The sequence below is a fragment of the Camelus ferus genome, chromosome 2 (assembly GCF_009834535.1).
Source record: "Camelus ferus isolate YT-003-E chromosome 2, BCGSAC_Cfer_1.0, whole genome shotgun sequence".
Taxonomy (NCBI): Eukaryota; Metazoa; Chordata; class Mammalia; order Artiodactyla; family Camelidae; genus Camelus; species Camelus ferus.
Genome location: NC_045697.1, coordinates 41,656,326 through 41,672,219, shown reverse-complemented (window position 1 = coordinate 41,672,219; position 15,894 = coordinate 41,656,326). Strand labels below are relative to the sequence as shown.

Here is a 15,894-nt window from a genome sequence, read left to right as displayed (position 1 = left end):
TTATATCCAAGAGATTGGTAACAAATTTAAAAACAAACCTAACAATACCAAGAGTTGGTAAGGGTGTGGAGTAGACAGTTACATTTATATACTGCTATTCTGGAAATCAACCTGATGTTACAGTCAGGTTTAAAATGTGCACACCTGTGAGCCCAGGAATTTATCATAAAGAATCTTGTCCAAGTGTTCCTAGATACATATATTATTCATAGCACTATTGTTTATAAAAGCAAAAATGAAAACTCAATATATTCTCAGTGTATTCATAGGAGAATGGATTTATTGTAGAATATTCATAGACTGGTATACTATAGAGCAATGAAAATGAATGAACTATTTCTGATGCATCAACATGGATAAATCTTAAAAATATACTGTTAACTTCAAAAAAAAGCAAGTCACAAAATAATAATACAATATGTAAAATGCATAAAACTAAACCAAATGTTGCTTAGGGATCAATATGCATGTGTTAAAAATATGAGGAAGTCAAAGAGATTGTCAAAACATGTCTTTAGTACTGTGGTGACCTCTGGAGAGAAGAAAGAGTATGAGTGGGGAGGAACACACACAAAAAATTCAAAGGTATTGGTAATGTTCTATTTTTTAACCTGAGTAGTGATACATGTGTGTTCATGTTATTGGTCTTCTTCAAAAGCTGTATATTTAATATTAATTCACATATGCAATATAAAATATTTGGTAACTTTTAAAGTAAAAGTGTCTACCATGATGTAATTAACTGGGAGATCTCTCAAAAGAAAAGTATCTCAATAGTTGAATTATGAGCTTTTGCAGAGAGTTTAAAACATTTGATCTGAATAAAATTCAACTACTACATACTTTAAAATACATCTAATAAAGTAGCATATAAGTGTATACAATATTCAGAACTATTTATGGCTATCTAAATTTCTCAATGCTAAAAAAATGTGTTGAGTTTGTTTAGACATTAAAGATAAAGGGAGTAAGACCTCATTAATATTTTAGGTTTTGCTGTTGAGTTAGTTTATATATTAAGAAGATATGCATAGCTCATATTGCAAGGACTTTTATCAGTCATTTATTTTGAGAATGTCTTCATATAAATGAGAATATGTTGATTAAAAATAGTGTATGACTCCCAATGATGTATTGCATAGATGTATACTATACATATTATATATCTAATAGATTTAGGTGTAATTTTATTGCCACTTTCAGATATGCCATTTTTAATAATAGGGAATTTGTTAAAACAAGTAATCTGTCTTGCATTTTTAAGAGTTTAACTTTATGATACTCAGTGTTCATAATGTATTTGCTTAAAAAATACTGATTTAAACTTACCAACATGTTTGAAATGATTAAAAGACCACATCCTACACTCGGTGGAGACACTTTTGAAAATAATTCCCACTTGCCCTTCAAAATGTTTTAAAATGTATCCCTATACAAGAGTGCCAGGAATAAATCAATATAAAAATACCAGGCTCAAGCATTGAAAGGGCATCTGCTATGAGACTTTTTAACATTAACAGCAACCCAAAGCTTTACTTATAGGGAATTTTGAAACCCAAGTTAAGAAATGATAATCAAGCAACTTATCTCAAGAAATGAATTCTGAGAAATGCTAATCTGTATTTAATAACTCAGTTGTGGAAATCTGATTTGGTTTTCTTTAAAAACTTATGAAAAGTAATGAAAATCAATCATTTTCATTTATAGGTGGCAAATGTTCATTTTAGTCATCAATTATTCAAATGCAATGAACTTCTGAAAAATCACAGAGTACGAAGGTAACAGATTAAGTCTATTTTCATCGATGTTGAAAATTAGCCAAAACTTAAGAACTGTTTAATGTTCATGTCCAAGGGCCAAATTCAAGTTTATAATTCATTGAGAATTAAAGAAATCCTGTTTTTTTTTTTAATCTAAAGGAAATCAGTTTTTGTCAAACCAACATACTTATTAAATAGCATTAACATAAACATGAATGTGGTAAATTCATAGATGCTATTTAATAAAATGCTTATGTAGAAGACAAAACTGCAATATAGACATAACATTTTTAGAAGTAAATGTGTTTTATATGTCATACCAAAAATATTTTCAGTAAGAATAGAAGTAAAAGTAGTGCAGCTTTATTTTTAACTAAATAAAACATCTCATGTTAAGTTTTTTTATTCAACAAAAACTAATTGAGTGCCTACTTCAGTCATTTCATAAATTGGTTCTTTAATACATACAGAGAATATGTGTATGAAATTATATATATGTCATATATTAATCCCCAAAGTGAATGGCTAATCGCAATATGGTTAGGCTATATTAGTAATTAGGTTTATTTTAATTATACATTAAAACCCCATTATTTTAGGTTCGATTTGGTTTGGTTTTGAATTATGATCCTTTAAGCAGAGGCTTTATCTTTAGTATGATGAGGAGATAATATTTTCATAAGTGACAGTGTAGGAGGATACTTAACCGAAGAAAACAAGTTATACACCCATATACTAATCACACACTATCCATATCTTTTTAACACTTCAAAGCCTCTAGAATCTTTACTTGCTAATTATTAACTGCTTAAGAGGGGATCACCTTTACTTATCCAAGTGATATAAACTTGTTTCTTCAGATATTTTATATAATCATTACTAATTAATGAGGTTTTAATTTTGCACTTGTTAATAATGTGGAGAAAATGAAAGCAGGAATTGACATTATTATCGCTAGAAACTAAGTAAATGAGGAAAAGAATTTTAGAAGATCAATTTAAAATTGAAATTCATATGCATGCTCTCCAAATGTGCTAAAAATAAACTTACTGTATTTGTGGGTGAACATAAATCTATCTGATAAAAGATTTCCATGCCAAGTGACTTTCTTATGATATAAAAGCATAAATTTTCAGCCTTAAACTGAAAGATTTTATCATTTATTATCTAGCTGTGAATATAACTTAATTTTAAAACTTAAAAAAATGGTAAAAAAGAGTATATCATTGTTATTAGTTTCATAGGACTGAATTAAGGCAGATCTTTTGATACCATGTTGAATGTTTCATATTTGATGCTGTATTATTCACATAAGATCTTGCTAGGAGACAAGGTTACTCTACCATAATGCCAGCTGGTAAATATTTGACATTGGAGTCTCACAGAACGCCTCTAAGGAGAGTGAATATACACCATCAACAGTACTGTATTGGAGACCAAAGTGAATTGATTGAGAATGACACCCATAGAGACCACTGGCTGCTAAGAAGGATACGATCAGTGCCAGGAAACAGCACTGCACCTTTTATCATTTCTCCCATGATGCACCCTACTGACCACATGTCAACTGAAAACAAAAATGAAATGAAGATAAACAAGAAGACAGGAATAGAACAGCAAATAAATGAAAACACTTGACTACCCATGCGATAGAGCAATGGTCTGAACTTTTGCTGACTAGATAAAAGTCCAGTCTTACAGCACTTTAAAACAGTGGGACGGAGAGAACACAAGAACGTCAGGGCCCTTTCTGCTATGCAACTGAACTAACAATGCCATTCAATGCCATTCAATGCCACCTAATGTAAAACAATATTACTTTGCAATTATAATTCGGTGATTAATTTGGTTTCTGATTTTAAAAGGTCTAATTTGCATTCATCTACTAGAATCCTACTGATTTGTATTGTAAATTATTCTAGATTGTGTTAATATAGGAAACATGCAAATTGGTTTCTTTTTCATTCTTTTGTACACCATACTTGGAGAAAAAAAAGAAAAGCTGAGCTGCCAGCAATCTTGGAGGAAAGGGTATCTTTTATAAAACACACTTACTCTGATCTATAAATATGAATAAATTTCCGGAAGTGAAATGCTAGCTCAAGAGTGAGTGTTTTGGAATATGCTGGCTCAGTTTAATTGATTCCAATCAAAGGAGCATGTTTCTAAACAGCAAGCCTTGTCTTTTTCTCATAAACATGGTTGCTTTGTAATGGTAAGAAATTCTGGCTTTCAAACTGAGATGGTTCAACATGAAATGAACAGCATGACTTGAAGACGTAACACTTCTTCTGAGACTGTGAATCAAAAGAAACCTGGAATTCAAGGTGAAATTACAGTGGTCTCTCTGATACTGCCAATTACCATCCAGAACTTAAAACCAGGAAGCGAGGGCAGAAGGATACTTGGGTGGGGGTGGAGGTGGAGACAAAATTGGAAAAGGCGAAGCAAGAAAGTGAAATCTCTCTCTTTAACTATACTTTGTTACTCACGTGTTCCTACTGAAAACTCAGGAAAAAAAAGATAGGTCATTCTTATGGGGGAAAATAACCTAGAAGAATAAGGGAAGTCGAGGGGGAACAAATAGGGAAAGGCATTAAGATAGCAGCACACTATAGTTTTGCTCCACTTACTCTTCAAATTACATCCTGTAAGTTGGCAGTCACCTTAGAGAATTCCTCATGAGATTCTTTCCAGTGTGAAAATCTCACTCAGGTTAAACTCAAAGTTTCCAAAGTTTGACTTTAACACCTAAACAGAGTGATCACTGCAAAGAAATGGTTACAGCTTTGAAGGTGATAAGCATACCCAGAGAAGCAAATTTGTTTTGCTTCCATTTTAGGAAAGCAAGTGACATGCAGAAGTATCAGGGAAAGATAGAGCAAACAGTTGTGCAGCCCTTTATTATTAATGCATTTGTAATTCCAGATAATACCTGTCTCACAAGAGGTGAGTACTTTGATTAAAGGGGACAAAAGATCTCTGAAAATGTATTTGTTTTTGAATTGCAAATATTCTTATCATACTGTCCAAATGACCAGTCTGACTAAGTTGTTATTTATCATGTATGTACTTTTTATAGATATTGTGGGAGAGAGAGAGAAAATAATAGAGCTAGAAACTCAATAAGCAAGATTTTTCTCTTTCCTGGATCCATTTAAACTTTTGGAAAAAGGCTGTTTCTGCCATAGACCTATCTGTAGTCAGAAAACATCTATTTTTATTTTTTATTTAATGTAAAAAAATCTATGTTATCTCTGGCAAATACCCCCTTTTTTTTTTCTGCTGCAGAACTAACTTCATTGCTTTCTAACTATATAACCTTGGCCAAGTTACTTCATCTTTCTTTTCATCCTCTAAAATGTGGATGATAAATGGTACTTATTATGTAAAATGTTGTAAGACTTAAAACAATTGTGCTTGGTAAAGATCCTTCCACATTGTCTGGTCACAGGAAGTCCTCAATAAATGTTAGTTATGTGTCCCTATGCATTTTTATATGTGTGTGTGTATCTATGAATTAAATGTATATAAGAAAGGCTTATTTATTATTTATATAATGCTATATTGTATCTTATATTTATACATATAATTAAGAATTGTTTCCAATGAGGGAAGCTCGCTCATCACTCACTGAGTGATCCTTTTCACTGCTGAAACCACTTAGAAAGGCATTCCCTGTACTGAATCACAGCTGACTCCATGGAAGGTCTCTTCATTATCTAAACAGGAATTACCCGGTTCCCTAATCCAAAAAATAACCTAAAAATATGTGAATTTATCTACAATCCCTGACCACTCTTCTCCTAAAACTGGCAAATTTTCATCCTTCAGACTAAAATCCCTTCATTTTCACTCTCCCTCACATATGCCTTTAAACAACGGCAACAACAATACAGCCGACAACCTGAGTGGAATCTTAGTCCCTGTGTTGCTTCAGCCTCAATTGGCTCCAGACAGTTGTTGGTTTAATAACTGGTCTATCTCCTGGTTCTCATTTGTGTGGCTCTGTGGATACAGATATTCCAAGGTAAAAGGAGAATATTTTTAGAAATGTGTCCTCATATCAGAACCTAAAATAGACTTAATAGAACACAAAGCTTTTGCATAAAAGTAATGCAGAGAGATATAAACTCTAGATCTGAACTACCAATGAATATATTGAATTCTATTTTCTTTATTTAATATATCTTTCCTGGGTAATAATACCCTGGAAATCCCTCCAACTTCCAATTTCCACTCAAACTTTCTTATTCCTGCAGATTATCCATGCTATGCCACTGAAGTGCTAAGCCTTGTATCTGGAAACGATAAACTCTATTATTACAAATTACCCAAGTGGAGTATATGCACATGAATCTATGTCGATTTTTATTATGAAAGACAGGATTATTTCTCAAGAGAAAGCCATTGTACCAAATTTTATGAATCAGTCGTCACAACTATAGCAGGAAACAGGTATTAAAGGGTTCGATACTAAATCCTGTTGGGACAATGGGTGGCAGTAAGCCTTCACTCAACTAATATGTGTATCTGTTTATCAGAGTGAGACTGGATTATTTTACGAAGTTTTCAAGATATTCCAATGAATACTGACTCTGCATACACCTAAGAAGAAATAGGGAAATTCAATCACAGTTGGAAACTGGATTTTGATGCTTTCTGAGATGATCTGATATGATATTTGGGTCTCCATAAAGTTTTGTACACGAATGCTGCCCAGATAGAATTCTGGTTGCTTTTATGATTCTGATTCATTACATTTCCCCTCCCACCATCAGTATTCCCACAGGCAAAAAGCAGATTCATTTGCAGTTGTGACACTCAGAAACTGAGTCACTTTCCTTAGAAGGAATGTTAAATTTTGGTGTTACTAAAATAAACAGTCATCAGTTTTCTAAGTGAGAAAATCTCAAGTGTACTATCATTTGTCAGGTATTAGATTAAATAAATTATCTTTTTTCTGCTCTATGCAAGAGATAGGAGTGATATAATATAGGCCCTGGCAGTTTAAATCTAAATAAAGAAAGCACTTTATTGCTACTTCCACACTCTGCCTAATGGCTTGGATTGTGATCTATGATGAAATATTTTTGGACTGTATGAGCTTCAATCCAGCAACTGGATAAATGTTTCCTATCTAGGAGATTGTGAGGCTCTAACAACACAGTTGTGAGACCACACTGCTTTTCTCCTCAACCTAATTATATCTTCATTTAGCATAGGATTCAGACAATGGGTTTTGATAAATTTTCTTTCAACGAATACCTCCAAGTACAATAGCAAGAAGATTTAATATGGTTTTCTAAAATCAGAACACCATTCCTTTGAAAAGCTTGTTTTAAAAGTTATAAATTTAATTAGATATTTAACAAAAGCACATTGTTTTAAACTTCAGTGCAAAGATGGAGTTATAAAAGACTAGTGATACGCATAAATAAACAGAGAATGTACCTATTTTGCACTTGTGAATCTAAGTAAGAAAAGTAAAAAACTTTCATGGAACACAATGCTAAATATTTTAATGCCAGGAAATAGAGAAAGATTTTCTCCTTGAGTCTACTTATTCAACCTGCTTTTCTTTCTTTATAACTTCTATGGTATCATTAATTTTTAGCCTTTATTTTAAAGATATTATAACCTTGACTCCCTTTTTTAACAAAACAAAAATATCCTTAAAAACTTATAATAAAGAAGAAAACCTTTAGCTATATATTAAATTATATAAATCTTTAGTTTTATATTTAATTTATACTAAATTATAAATAAAACTGTAGACTAATGGATTTACAAAATATTCTGCCATAAAAAGATTTAATAATTTTTTTACTGCATCAAACTTTTTAAAATTGTCATCTTTAAAATCCATGTAATTCTACAGTGTATATAAATAAGGAAATTAAAGAAATCTTGATACTGAAAAAATGTTTTTCTTTAAACTTTCTATGTTCTGATGAACAAATAGTAGATGCTAGCTCTGAATATCTCATGTCATCACCAAATTAAATACAAGCTCCCTGAAGATTCAGGTAATTATCCTTACTTCATTCTGTATGTCAACTCGAAAGAAGTGCTTTAGTAAGTGACAAACTATTCATTTTCTTTCCTTTTACTGTTGAATTCACAGATAATTTTGGTTTCTCATCTTCTGAGAAAATTTTTTACTCTAGATGGTCTTTTTTAGTTATTTCTATTTTTTACACTTTACTTAATTCAATTTGAAGGTTATCTGGGCTGGAGTGCTTCCAAACCAACTTCATACCCAAAAATCAGAGTTCCTTTTCTTTTGAAGGTATTTACAGGTATGTGTATGTTTGTAAACATCTAATGTTTAATATGTATCAGATGACTACCATCACTGCAGTCTTGTAAGACAGGCAAAGGAAGCATGTTACAAAGTAAACTGAAGTTTAGGAGATGTCACATGACTAAAGCAAAGAAGACCAGAAGCCAGTTCTTGGAGCGCTTTGAGCTGAAGACTCATTTGACTGCTGACAAAAGAGAAAAGTCCTGCAGTGGGTATCACTGCTCATGAACTTTGTCCTAAGAGCCCATTGGGCCAATGAGAGTCTGAATCGAGCATTGTAGTAATGACTAGGGAATGTATTGTGTTGTTTGTCGTTTCCCCCCTCAAACAGTTTGCTTTATTTTTAAAGATCGTTCAATACACTGTCTACAGAGCTATAGAGGGATAAGGAAAACCAGTATGCTTTTATATATCCATTTCTGGGGGACAGGGAACTCCTGGAGGACCCAGCAGTCCTAGTGGACCTTTGTACATGGTCATTCATAGCTTCTCTCCAAGGCATCTAGCAGTCAAGGTCCCTCTGCTCAATCTCTTGCCTTCTGTTCCACCCCCGGAAGTCCATTCTCTGTGTCCTCTCTCACTGCACCCTTTCTGTATACCTCTCTGAACTCCTTTTATCACTCTTCAGCCTCATCCTGCCCTCTAGTATACTCTGGCCTACTCTAAATTTCTCGGAGAGTGATTTTCCCCTTACAACCACACCCTCCTTCCATCTTTTCAGATCACCTCAGAATCTCCAGCTCCTGGTCTAGTGATTCCTGTCTCACTCAGATTTTCTCAGAATAATAAGAAAAAATAAGAGTAGTAGCAAATTCCTGGTGAAAATAGATTCTTTTAAACAAATAGAAAAAAATTGTCTTATTTTTTCAATTATTTGTGATTATTGGCAATTTGCTTACGGGCGTGAAAGAATGACTACTGAAAATTTTAAATCCCAATTTTATTTAAAGTCATAAATTATGTCTAGTTTGAGATAATGCTGTATTGCCTTAATATTAGATAGAAGACTTGGACTACAGCAATGTGTTAGTTGCAAAAGTTTCTTAGGTAGGATGCATTAGTTATTTCAAAGAGCTAAGAAGGATTAGAATATCTATCTGTACTAGCCTCCAATTTTTGTTCACCTTACTTTGATTGTTCCTAATTTTCATTTGTTCAAGTTAAGAAAATATATGATATTCAGTTAATTTGAGGGTGTTTTATTTCTTCAAATGTATTTCTAGCCAATCATTTACCTATTCTTTGATAACTTGTCTTCTTGGCAAGATTAAATGTACATTATTTTTATTTTAACTGAAATGTCTCATGTCATCAGAGGGAAAGGCAAGAAGTGGTACTTCAGCTGCCTGTCAGCTTTAACTGGAGATAATATGCTCATGGTCCAGAAGTTTCAAATGAATAAGGTGTGCCTTGCTTTAACATTCGTCAGGTCCAGAGAACTCTGGCTAGAACTCAAGATAAATGAACATCACAGGTTTTACTCAGAGAAGGTGCTATCATTTGAAGTAGAATGGAAATAATAAAGTAGGAAGAATATATTTAAAGAATGGAGGGAGGTGGGTATAGCTCAGTGGTAGAGTGCATGCTTAGGTCCTGGGTTCAATCCCCAGTGCCTTCTTTAAACTGAATAAACCTAATTACCTCCCCTCCAAAAACAAACAAACAAAACAAAAGACAAACAAACAAAAAGAATCAGGCTTGAGGAAAGAACTGGTATTAAATGAAAACTATACTGGTATTACGTGAGACCTAAGTAATCAAGAATATGGCATGCCCCTGTTGGTTTCAAGGGTGGGTGAAAGAAGTCGGTGATTAGATAGTCCTTAAAAAAAAAAAATTCTAAGAAACATCATAAAACTGCTTTACTATAGTTCATTATTAAAAGAAGCAAAATCTGAATGCAATGCAAAGTTACTGATATCATTTATATGATCATTGGACTGCTTGAAAAAGCAGACCTGCCATATTTATTGTTCTCTGACTTGAACTTCATCATTAAGAAGAATTTTTAGTAATAATGTATACTATGTCAACATATATCCTAAAAAATAGGTTTTAATCATAAAATTGTAATGAAAATTGAGTGTATAATAGTGTATGTTTGAATAATTAAGAATTCAACAAACATTTTATAAATATTCCTTTGGATATTAAAAAAGTTAGCAAACTAATGAATGGAAAAGCAAATATGTATGCATTTATTTTGCCAACAGTTTATTTTAATAATCAAGAAGCTACCTTGTGTTGTCATCTGGATCATATCAATAGTCAAGAAACCCACACAATGATTCTCAAAATGCAAAAACAGTTTTAACGTAGGAAAACAGTTAAACCTTTAGTCATCAATGATAATTTCAAAAGATTTCCCAATTTGTCAAGGTGTTTTATTACTTTTGCTTAGAGTTCAGATTTTAAAAGGGGACATTAAAAAGTTCTGTCGAGAAAGAGAAATAATGTTGATTATGATGATGGAGTATTATAACATCATTTTTCAGCCTCAGAGAAATTCATCAGAAATAATTCTAAATAATTCTAAGTTAATTATTCACTTATAATATTTTTTAAGTCTCTGAAGACTCTTAGATATAGTCAAAGTATAAATTAGCATAGCCTAAACTTTGATTTTACCCCCAGTAAATTATGGAATCATTTTAGTAAGATAAAATATTGGATGATTCTTCTCCCCATAAATCACCTGCATCAGCCCCTAAACTTGTGTCTGATCATCACGGTCTAGGGCAGTTATGATCACCAGAAGCATGATCCAGTGCTCTGATCTCTTTATCATTGGTAGGAAGCTCATAATAATAGCCTCATGTAAAGATTAATGAAACAATTCCACTCAAAAACACAGAGTATATGTAATCCATTGTTTAATAGGGATTTCTATGGTTTAGTTTAATTTTTAAATATGGTCATGACTTAAAACATTAAACTGTAGTTTTAATTATAGGCAATTAAGGATTTAAATCCAAATGGAAACATTTTCAATGAGATGATAGTTCTTCCAATGCATTTCATCTGGAAATTATTACTCATATTTAAGTAAAATTTAATTTAAGCAAGATGTTTTCCACTGTAATGTCTTTGTGTAACTTCCCCACTGACTTTTAGTCTGCAGGCAGGCTCATTATCACATATGGCAGTAGGTTATCAAATACCGATACTGCATATAATCATAAGCAGAGAAAGGGATATATCTTTTTATATCTTCAAAATTCTGTAGAATCCAAACCTTAATCACAATGTACACATTGTATATTAGGGTTTATTAAATTTCTAGGGTCATATTTATCAAGGAAATATATTTTATGTATTGATATTTTTCACAATTTACTTTCAGTGTCAAACATTTTTCTAAAACATAAACTAGGATAGATGGAAAAAAAAGGCCTCCAAGAGAAAAACTTCTGGAAGAATGTAGAATTACCAATATGGTGCTATTATCTCTGCTTGTTTATCTGAAGGGTAGTTTGGGTTATAAAAAAAGTTTGACTCTTCCTAAGTTTATTGGCTTTTAAATCTGATACTAATGATTTAATGATAAATACCTGAATAGCTAAATTAGATCTCAGAGAACCATGCTACGTGGGAATCAAGTGACCTGTAACAACAGCGTCACATGGAAATCGGTATGTTGTGACTTTTTGTTTTCCATTAACTAGTGCACTACAGAGATGTGGCTGTGCAACTTTACATTGAAAATGACTGAGAAGTTCCAGGTCTTTTTTATTTGAAATGTATTATACCCCAAAGACAAAAGCACACACACACACACACACACACACAAAGTACTCCTACTTTTGTATGAAATCAATACATTTAAATATGAATGTGAATTACAATATCATTCAAATCAACTAAATTGATCTGTATGTAATTGATCCTCAAAATATAAATAACTTAACATAAAATAAAAAGAACCATTATCACTTCAATACATAACCAATATAAAAATTGAGATATTTTGCATGTTTTCTTTTTATATCTTCAAAATTTAATATGTATTATGCATATATAACACCTCTTAATTCAGACTTCATAATTTCAAGAGCTACCCATGTGATTAGTGCCTACCTATTAGCATAGTTTTAGAAGATATCTTTACTCACATTACTATTGGAATTTAGAGAATATCTCATTAATATCTGGCAGAATAAATAAATGACTACATAAATGTATGTTCATTGTGGTGTCAACTTCTTATTGTCAGATTTTTTTTTATTATTGGCCTTTTCTTCTACTTCTCTTACTGTTAAATAACAATCATAATATTTCCTACATGATAAAAGTCCCTTAATAGATCCTTCTTATTAATCAAATACAATATTTAATAAAGTTATGGATCACATATTTATGGCCAATTTCAAAAATTCATATGTGATAAATATAATGAATTCAATCTGGCATTATCATTGTTGAAGTTGTCAATTGTACTTAGATTTGCATAATTGTGTGTTAGCAGGGTATTTCTGTACTTATAAAAATATTTTTTAAATTAATATGTAAACTTTATTATCAGTAATTACAAACACAAATATGTGCTTTTGTTAGTGAATGAACTTTTGGTCCTTTCAGAAATACACCAGCTCATTTAATAATTCCAAAGCAGAGCTATCGCTCCAAGAAATTTCTGATCGAATTTAGTATAAGACCCACTAAGGGAACACAAATCAACACTGCTTTTTTTTTTAATTGTCTCTATTCCCCACACTGTACATTTCATTTTTTTAATTCTGAATTTCATTTGAAAAGCAATTATCTATGTTTAAGTCACATCTCCAAGTCAAATAAGGAAAGCCTATTTTAAATTCACCTGACCTCCAGCAATTTGAAAAATAATTATTATTTTTAAATGTGGAAGTTCACATTTTAAGGAAGATGTGCTATTTTAACCTATTTAAGACTGGGTATAGTGTCAAGAATAATTCAGATCAATAAAGATATGGACAGAAGTTTAGGGCATCAGCAAGAAGAGAAATGATTATGCCGAAATTTGTAGAAGCATAAAATGGTTATAGAAAGGAGATGGAAAATACTTGCAAATAGTGGCTTCTTCTGCTAATTATAAATATATTTTACTCATTTGGGATTTGGTGGCCTCTCTTACTTATGAGAAAAAAAATTGCACTGCTATTTTGAGTTACAGATAAGAAAATAATTTAAGAAGAAAAATCCCATTAAAACTTAGTTAAAACAAATCATTGAGGTAGGTAGTTTTCAGTACTGGTCAGATTAAAGAAGTAATCATTTTTTAAAAATCACAGTTACACCACTTACCCAACTTTTTGCTTCTATCTTTACTCTCCTGGTAAAATCATTATGTGTTTAAAGGGAGAGAGAACAAAACAGGTAAAGCTGCAGCAAAAGGTACAAGGATACAGTCCCTTCCTGGAAAGAGGATTTTGTGGCGAACCATTTCTCCCATAATGCATCCCACAGACCATATATCCACTAGAACAGGAGAGAAGGGAGTGAAGAGAAGGGAGGAAAGTAAAGTTAACTAAGATAACTGCTCTCAGGAGGAGGAGGAAAAAGAACAGTTTGATTAGAAGGTACAATTTCTATCTCCCACCAAAAGCTAGCCAAAAAGGTGAATTAAAATCAGCACTATAATATTACACAAACAATGTATAGTGTAAGAACTCAAATTATTTTTTTAATTACTTTGTGAGTGCCTTAGATTGCTTCTTTAGTGCCACAAAGTGGTAACATGGAAAAGCAGCAGCTTAACCAAAAGCATCTCCATGGCAGAGTGATGGCTAGAAGCCACCAAAGGGTTTTCGATGTCATTTGCTGGATGTAGAGAAAATAATCTTGATCAACCTTTAGGGGTGGCTGTTTCCATTTTCTATTCTATTCAGTTACATGGAATAGGGCAACTAGCGACACCCCTTTTTCAATCCAAAAATAAGGTAAATGCAACCAAATCCAAGAAACTAGGAAATGGCTGGAACCATGGTTTAAAGGCAGAAAGAAATATTGGAAGGAAACCCTGATATTCAGGGCTTAGTTTTTCCTTCAGAAGTTATTCTTGTAAATAAACATCAGTTTTAGTTTCTATTTGAAATACTTCAAGAAAAAATATATAATTAATTAGCACATGTATAAAGGAGTCATCTAGAAGTAAAGTAAATAAAAGTATTAACGGTGTTAAAAATTATTATATACATACATTTGTCTCTCAATTGTCATACTTGTTAACCAAACATGCTTCACCTTCTCTTACCAATCTTTACCCTCTTCCAACTCGCTTTTTAGTAAGGACAAAGGGAAATTGGGGGCAAAAACATTAGGCTAAAATGCTCCTTGGGGAAGGAAGGCAGGTTAGGTGAATAGGATAGCTGGGCATGCCTGATGTGGGAGCAAGCAGGTTATTCTGCAGGATTACTTTCATCCCATAGGTAGGTGAGAGGGCAGCACGAGGGTGCTAGGTATGCTTTCTCCATGGATCTAGAGAAGCCAAAAGACTAAGGCAGCAACTTGCAGTCCTTTCTGGTGAGGGAAGGGGAAGGGATGAGATCACATGCCATCTGTGCAGCAAAGATCTGAAAATCCACATTAGGCAAATTCAGATACCCCACTCCAGATTCTTATAGATTCTTGATTTACTGAATTTTTTAACTGGGTCTCCCTTTGATTTTTTTTTATAAATAACTTACGAAGAAAGTATACAAATATCAAACCCAAATAAGTTAGAGGTGGTATTGCCTTGAGAAGAGGACCAGATTTTCCTCTTCCAAGTCAAAACGTAACAGAATTCTGCCATTGCTCAACAAAGTAAACCTGACCTTGCCAAGAACTTTTTTCCCTTCCTCTGCACAAATGCACAAAAGGATTGGCTCTCTTCTAATCTGGAAGTCAGAAACTTTTTAAAACTTTGGTGGCCAGGGAATTTTCAGAAAAGTACTCTGTACCACCTACACATAAAAATACAATGATAATTACTCCTCTAGAACTTATAGACTCCTGGGAACTAAACAGAATAGAATATAAAAAATAAGTATGAAAGGTACATTGAGTACATATATAAATTCTAATATAAAACTATTTTAATTCTTAAATATATTGGATGTGTTTTTAATACACCGCATTACTTGTTAGAAATACTCTTTTCAAAGTTAATATATTGCAGTGCTTTCTAATACGTATTTCATGAGTCCTTCATTTCAGTAAAATCAAACCGAAATACATTTTGAAGATTCTTTCTACCTTTTCTTTTAAAGTGCTCATGAGTACTAGCTTTTCTTTATGAAAGCAGTAGTGTAAAATTTAATATTTTTCCCTCTCGATGGTTTTGGAATTTATAAAAACTTACTAGGCGATTGCTACCTTAACAATTACTTACAGAACAGTTTAAAGTGTTAAAGAAATTCTTTTCCAACCTGAACACTTTGGATTATTCTAAACTGACTATACATTGAACATTTGTGAAGATTCTTGCTCCAAGGATTTGTTGTATCTTTTTGTCTTTTCCTAGGACTAGAGCCATCAATCTAAGATGTAACATAAAGCCAAAGGGCTAAATGGAGCAGATTTCTTCCCGTTTATACTCGCTTTGAGCTGAGCTGCCACCTAAAAAGCACGTTTTCTCAATACCTACGGCATCTATGCTAATGAGTATCCACCTGACTGTTTAATCAGGCTCCGCCTTGTAATTCGTGTTAGCCGTAACATTTCAGTGCTCTTCTAGCCAACCTTACTTCTCAGAATCTACATCCTTCGCATTTTTAATGGGTGAGTCTTCCTAGTAGTATTTTTGAAAAACTTCTGAATATGAAAGCTGGCAACTCTATTTTTTAAAAAAAAGTATTCATACACACTGAA

At 32.5% G+C, this 15,894-nt stretch overlaps 1 protein-coding gene and 1 long non-coding RNA gene across 21 annotated transcripts in view; one reads left to right on the top strand and one right to left on the bottom strand.

The window, feature by feature from the left end:
- MAPK10 (mitogen-activated protein kinase 10) overlaps positions 1 to 15,894 on the bottom strand; it is a 441,743-nt gene that overhangs the window by 53,808 nt on the left and 372,041 nt on the right. For 18 of the 20 annotated variants that reach the window (XM_032498595.1, XM_032498590.1, XM_032498619.1 and 15 more), the window contains one exon: positions 13,450 to 13,521. The exons of 1 other annotated variant lie outside the window; for it this stretch is intronic. In XM_032498595.1, coding sequence (XP_032354486.1) covers positions 13,450 to 13,521 — 72 coding nt within the window. Of the gene's footprint in view, positions 1 to 3,255; positions 3,328 to 13,449; positions 13,522 to 15,894 lie in introns of all 20 variants that reach the window. One more of the 20 variants, XM_032498610.1, reaches the window with a different exon arrangement.
- On the top strand, positions 407 to 11,502 carry LOC116669316. Its single transcript, XR_004326684.1, has 4 exons — positions 407 to 471; positions 716 to 720; positions 2,100 to 2,106; positions 11,492 to 11,502. It is a non-coding gene; the product is annotated as an uncharacterized LOC116669316 (long non-coding RNA).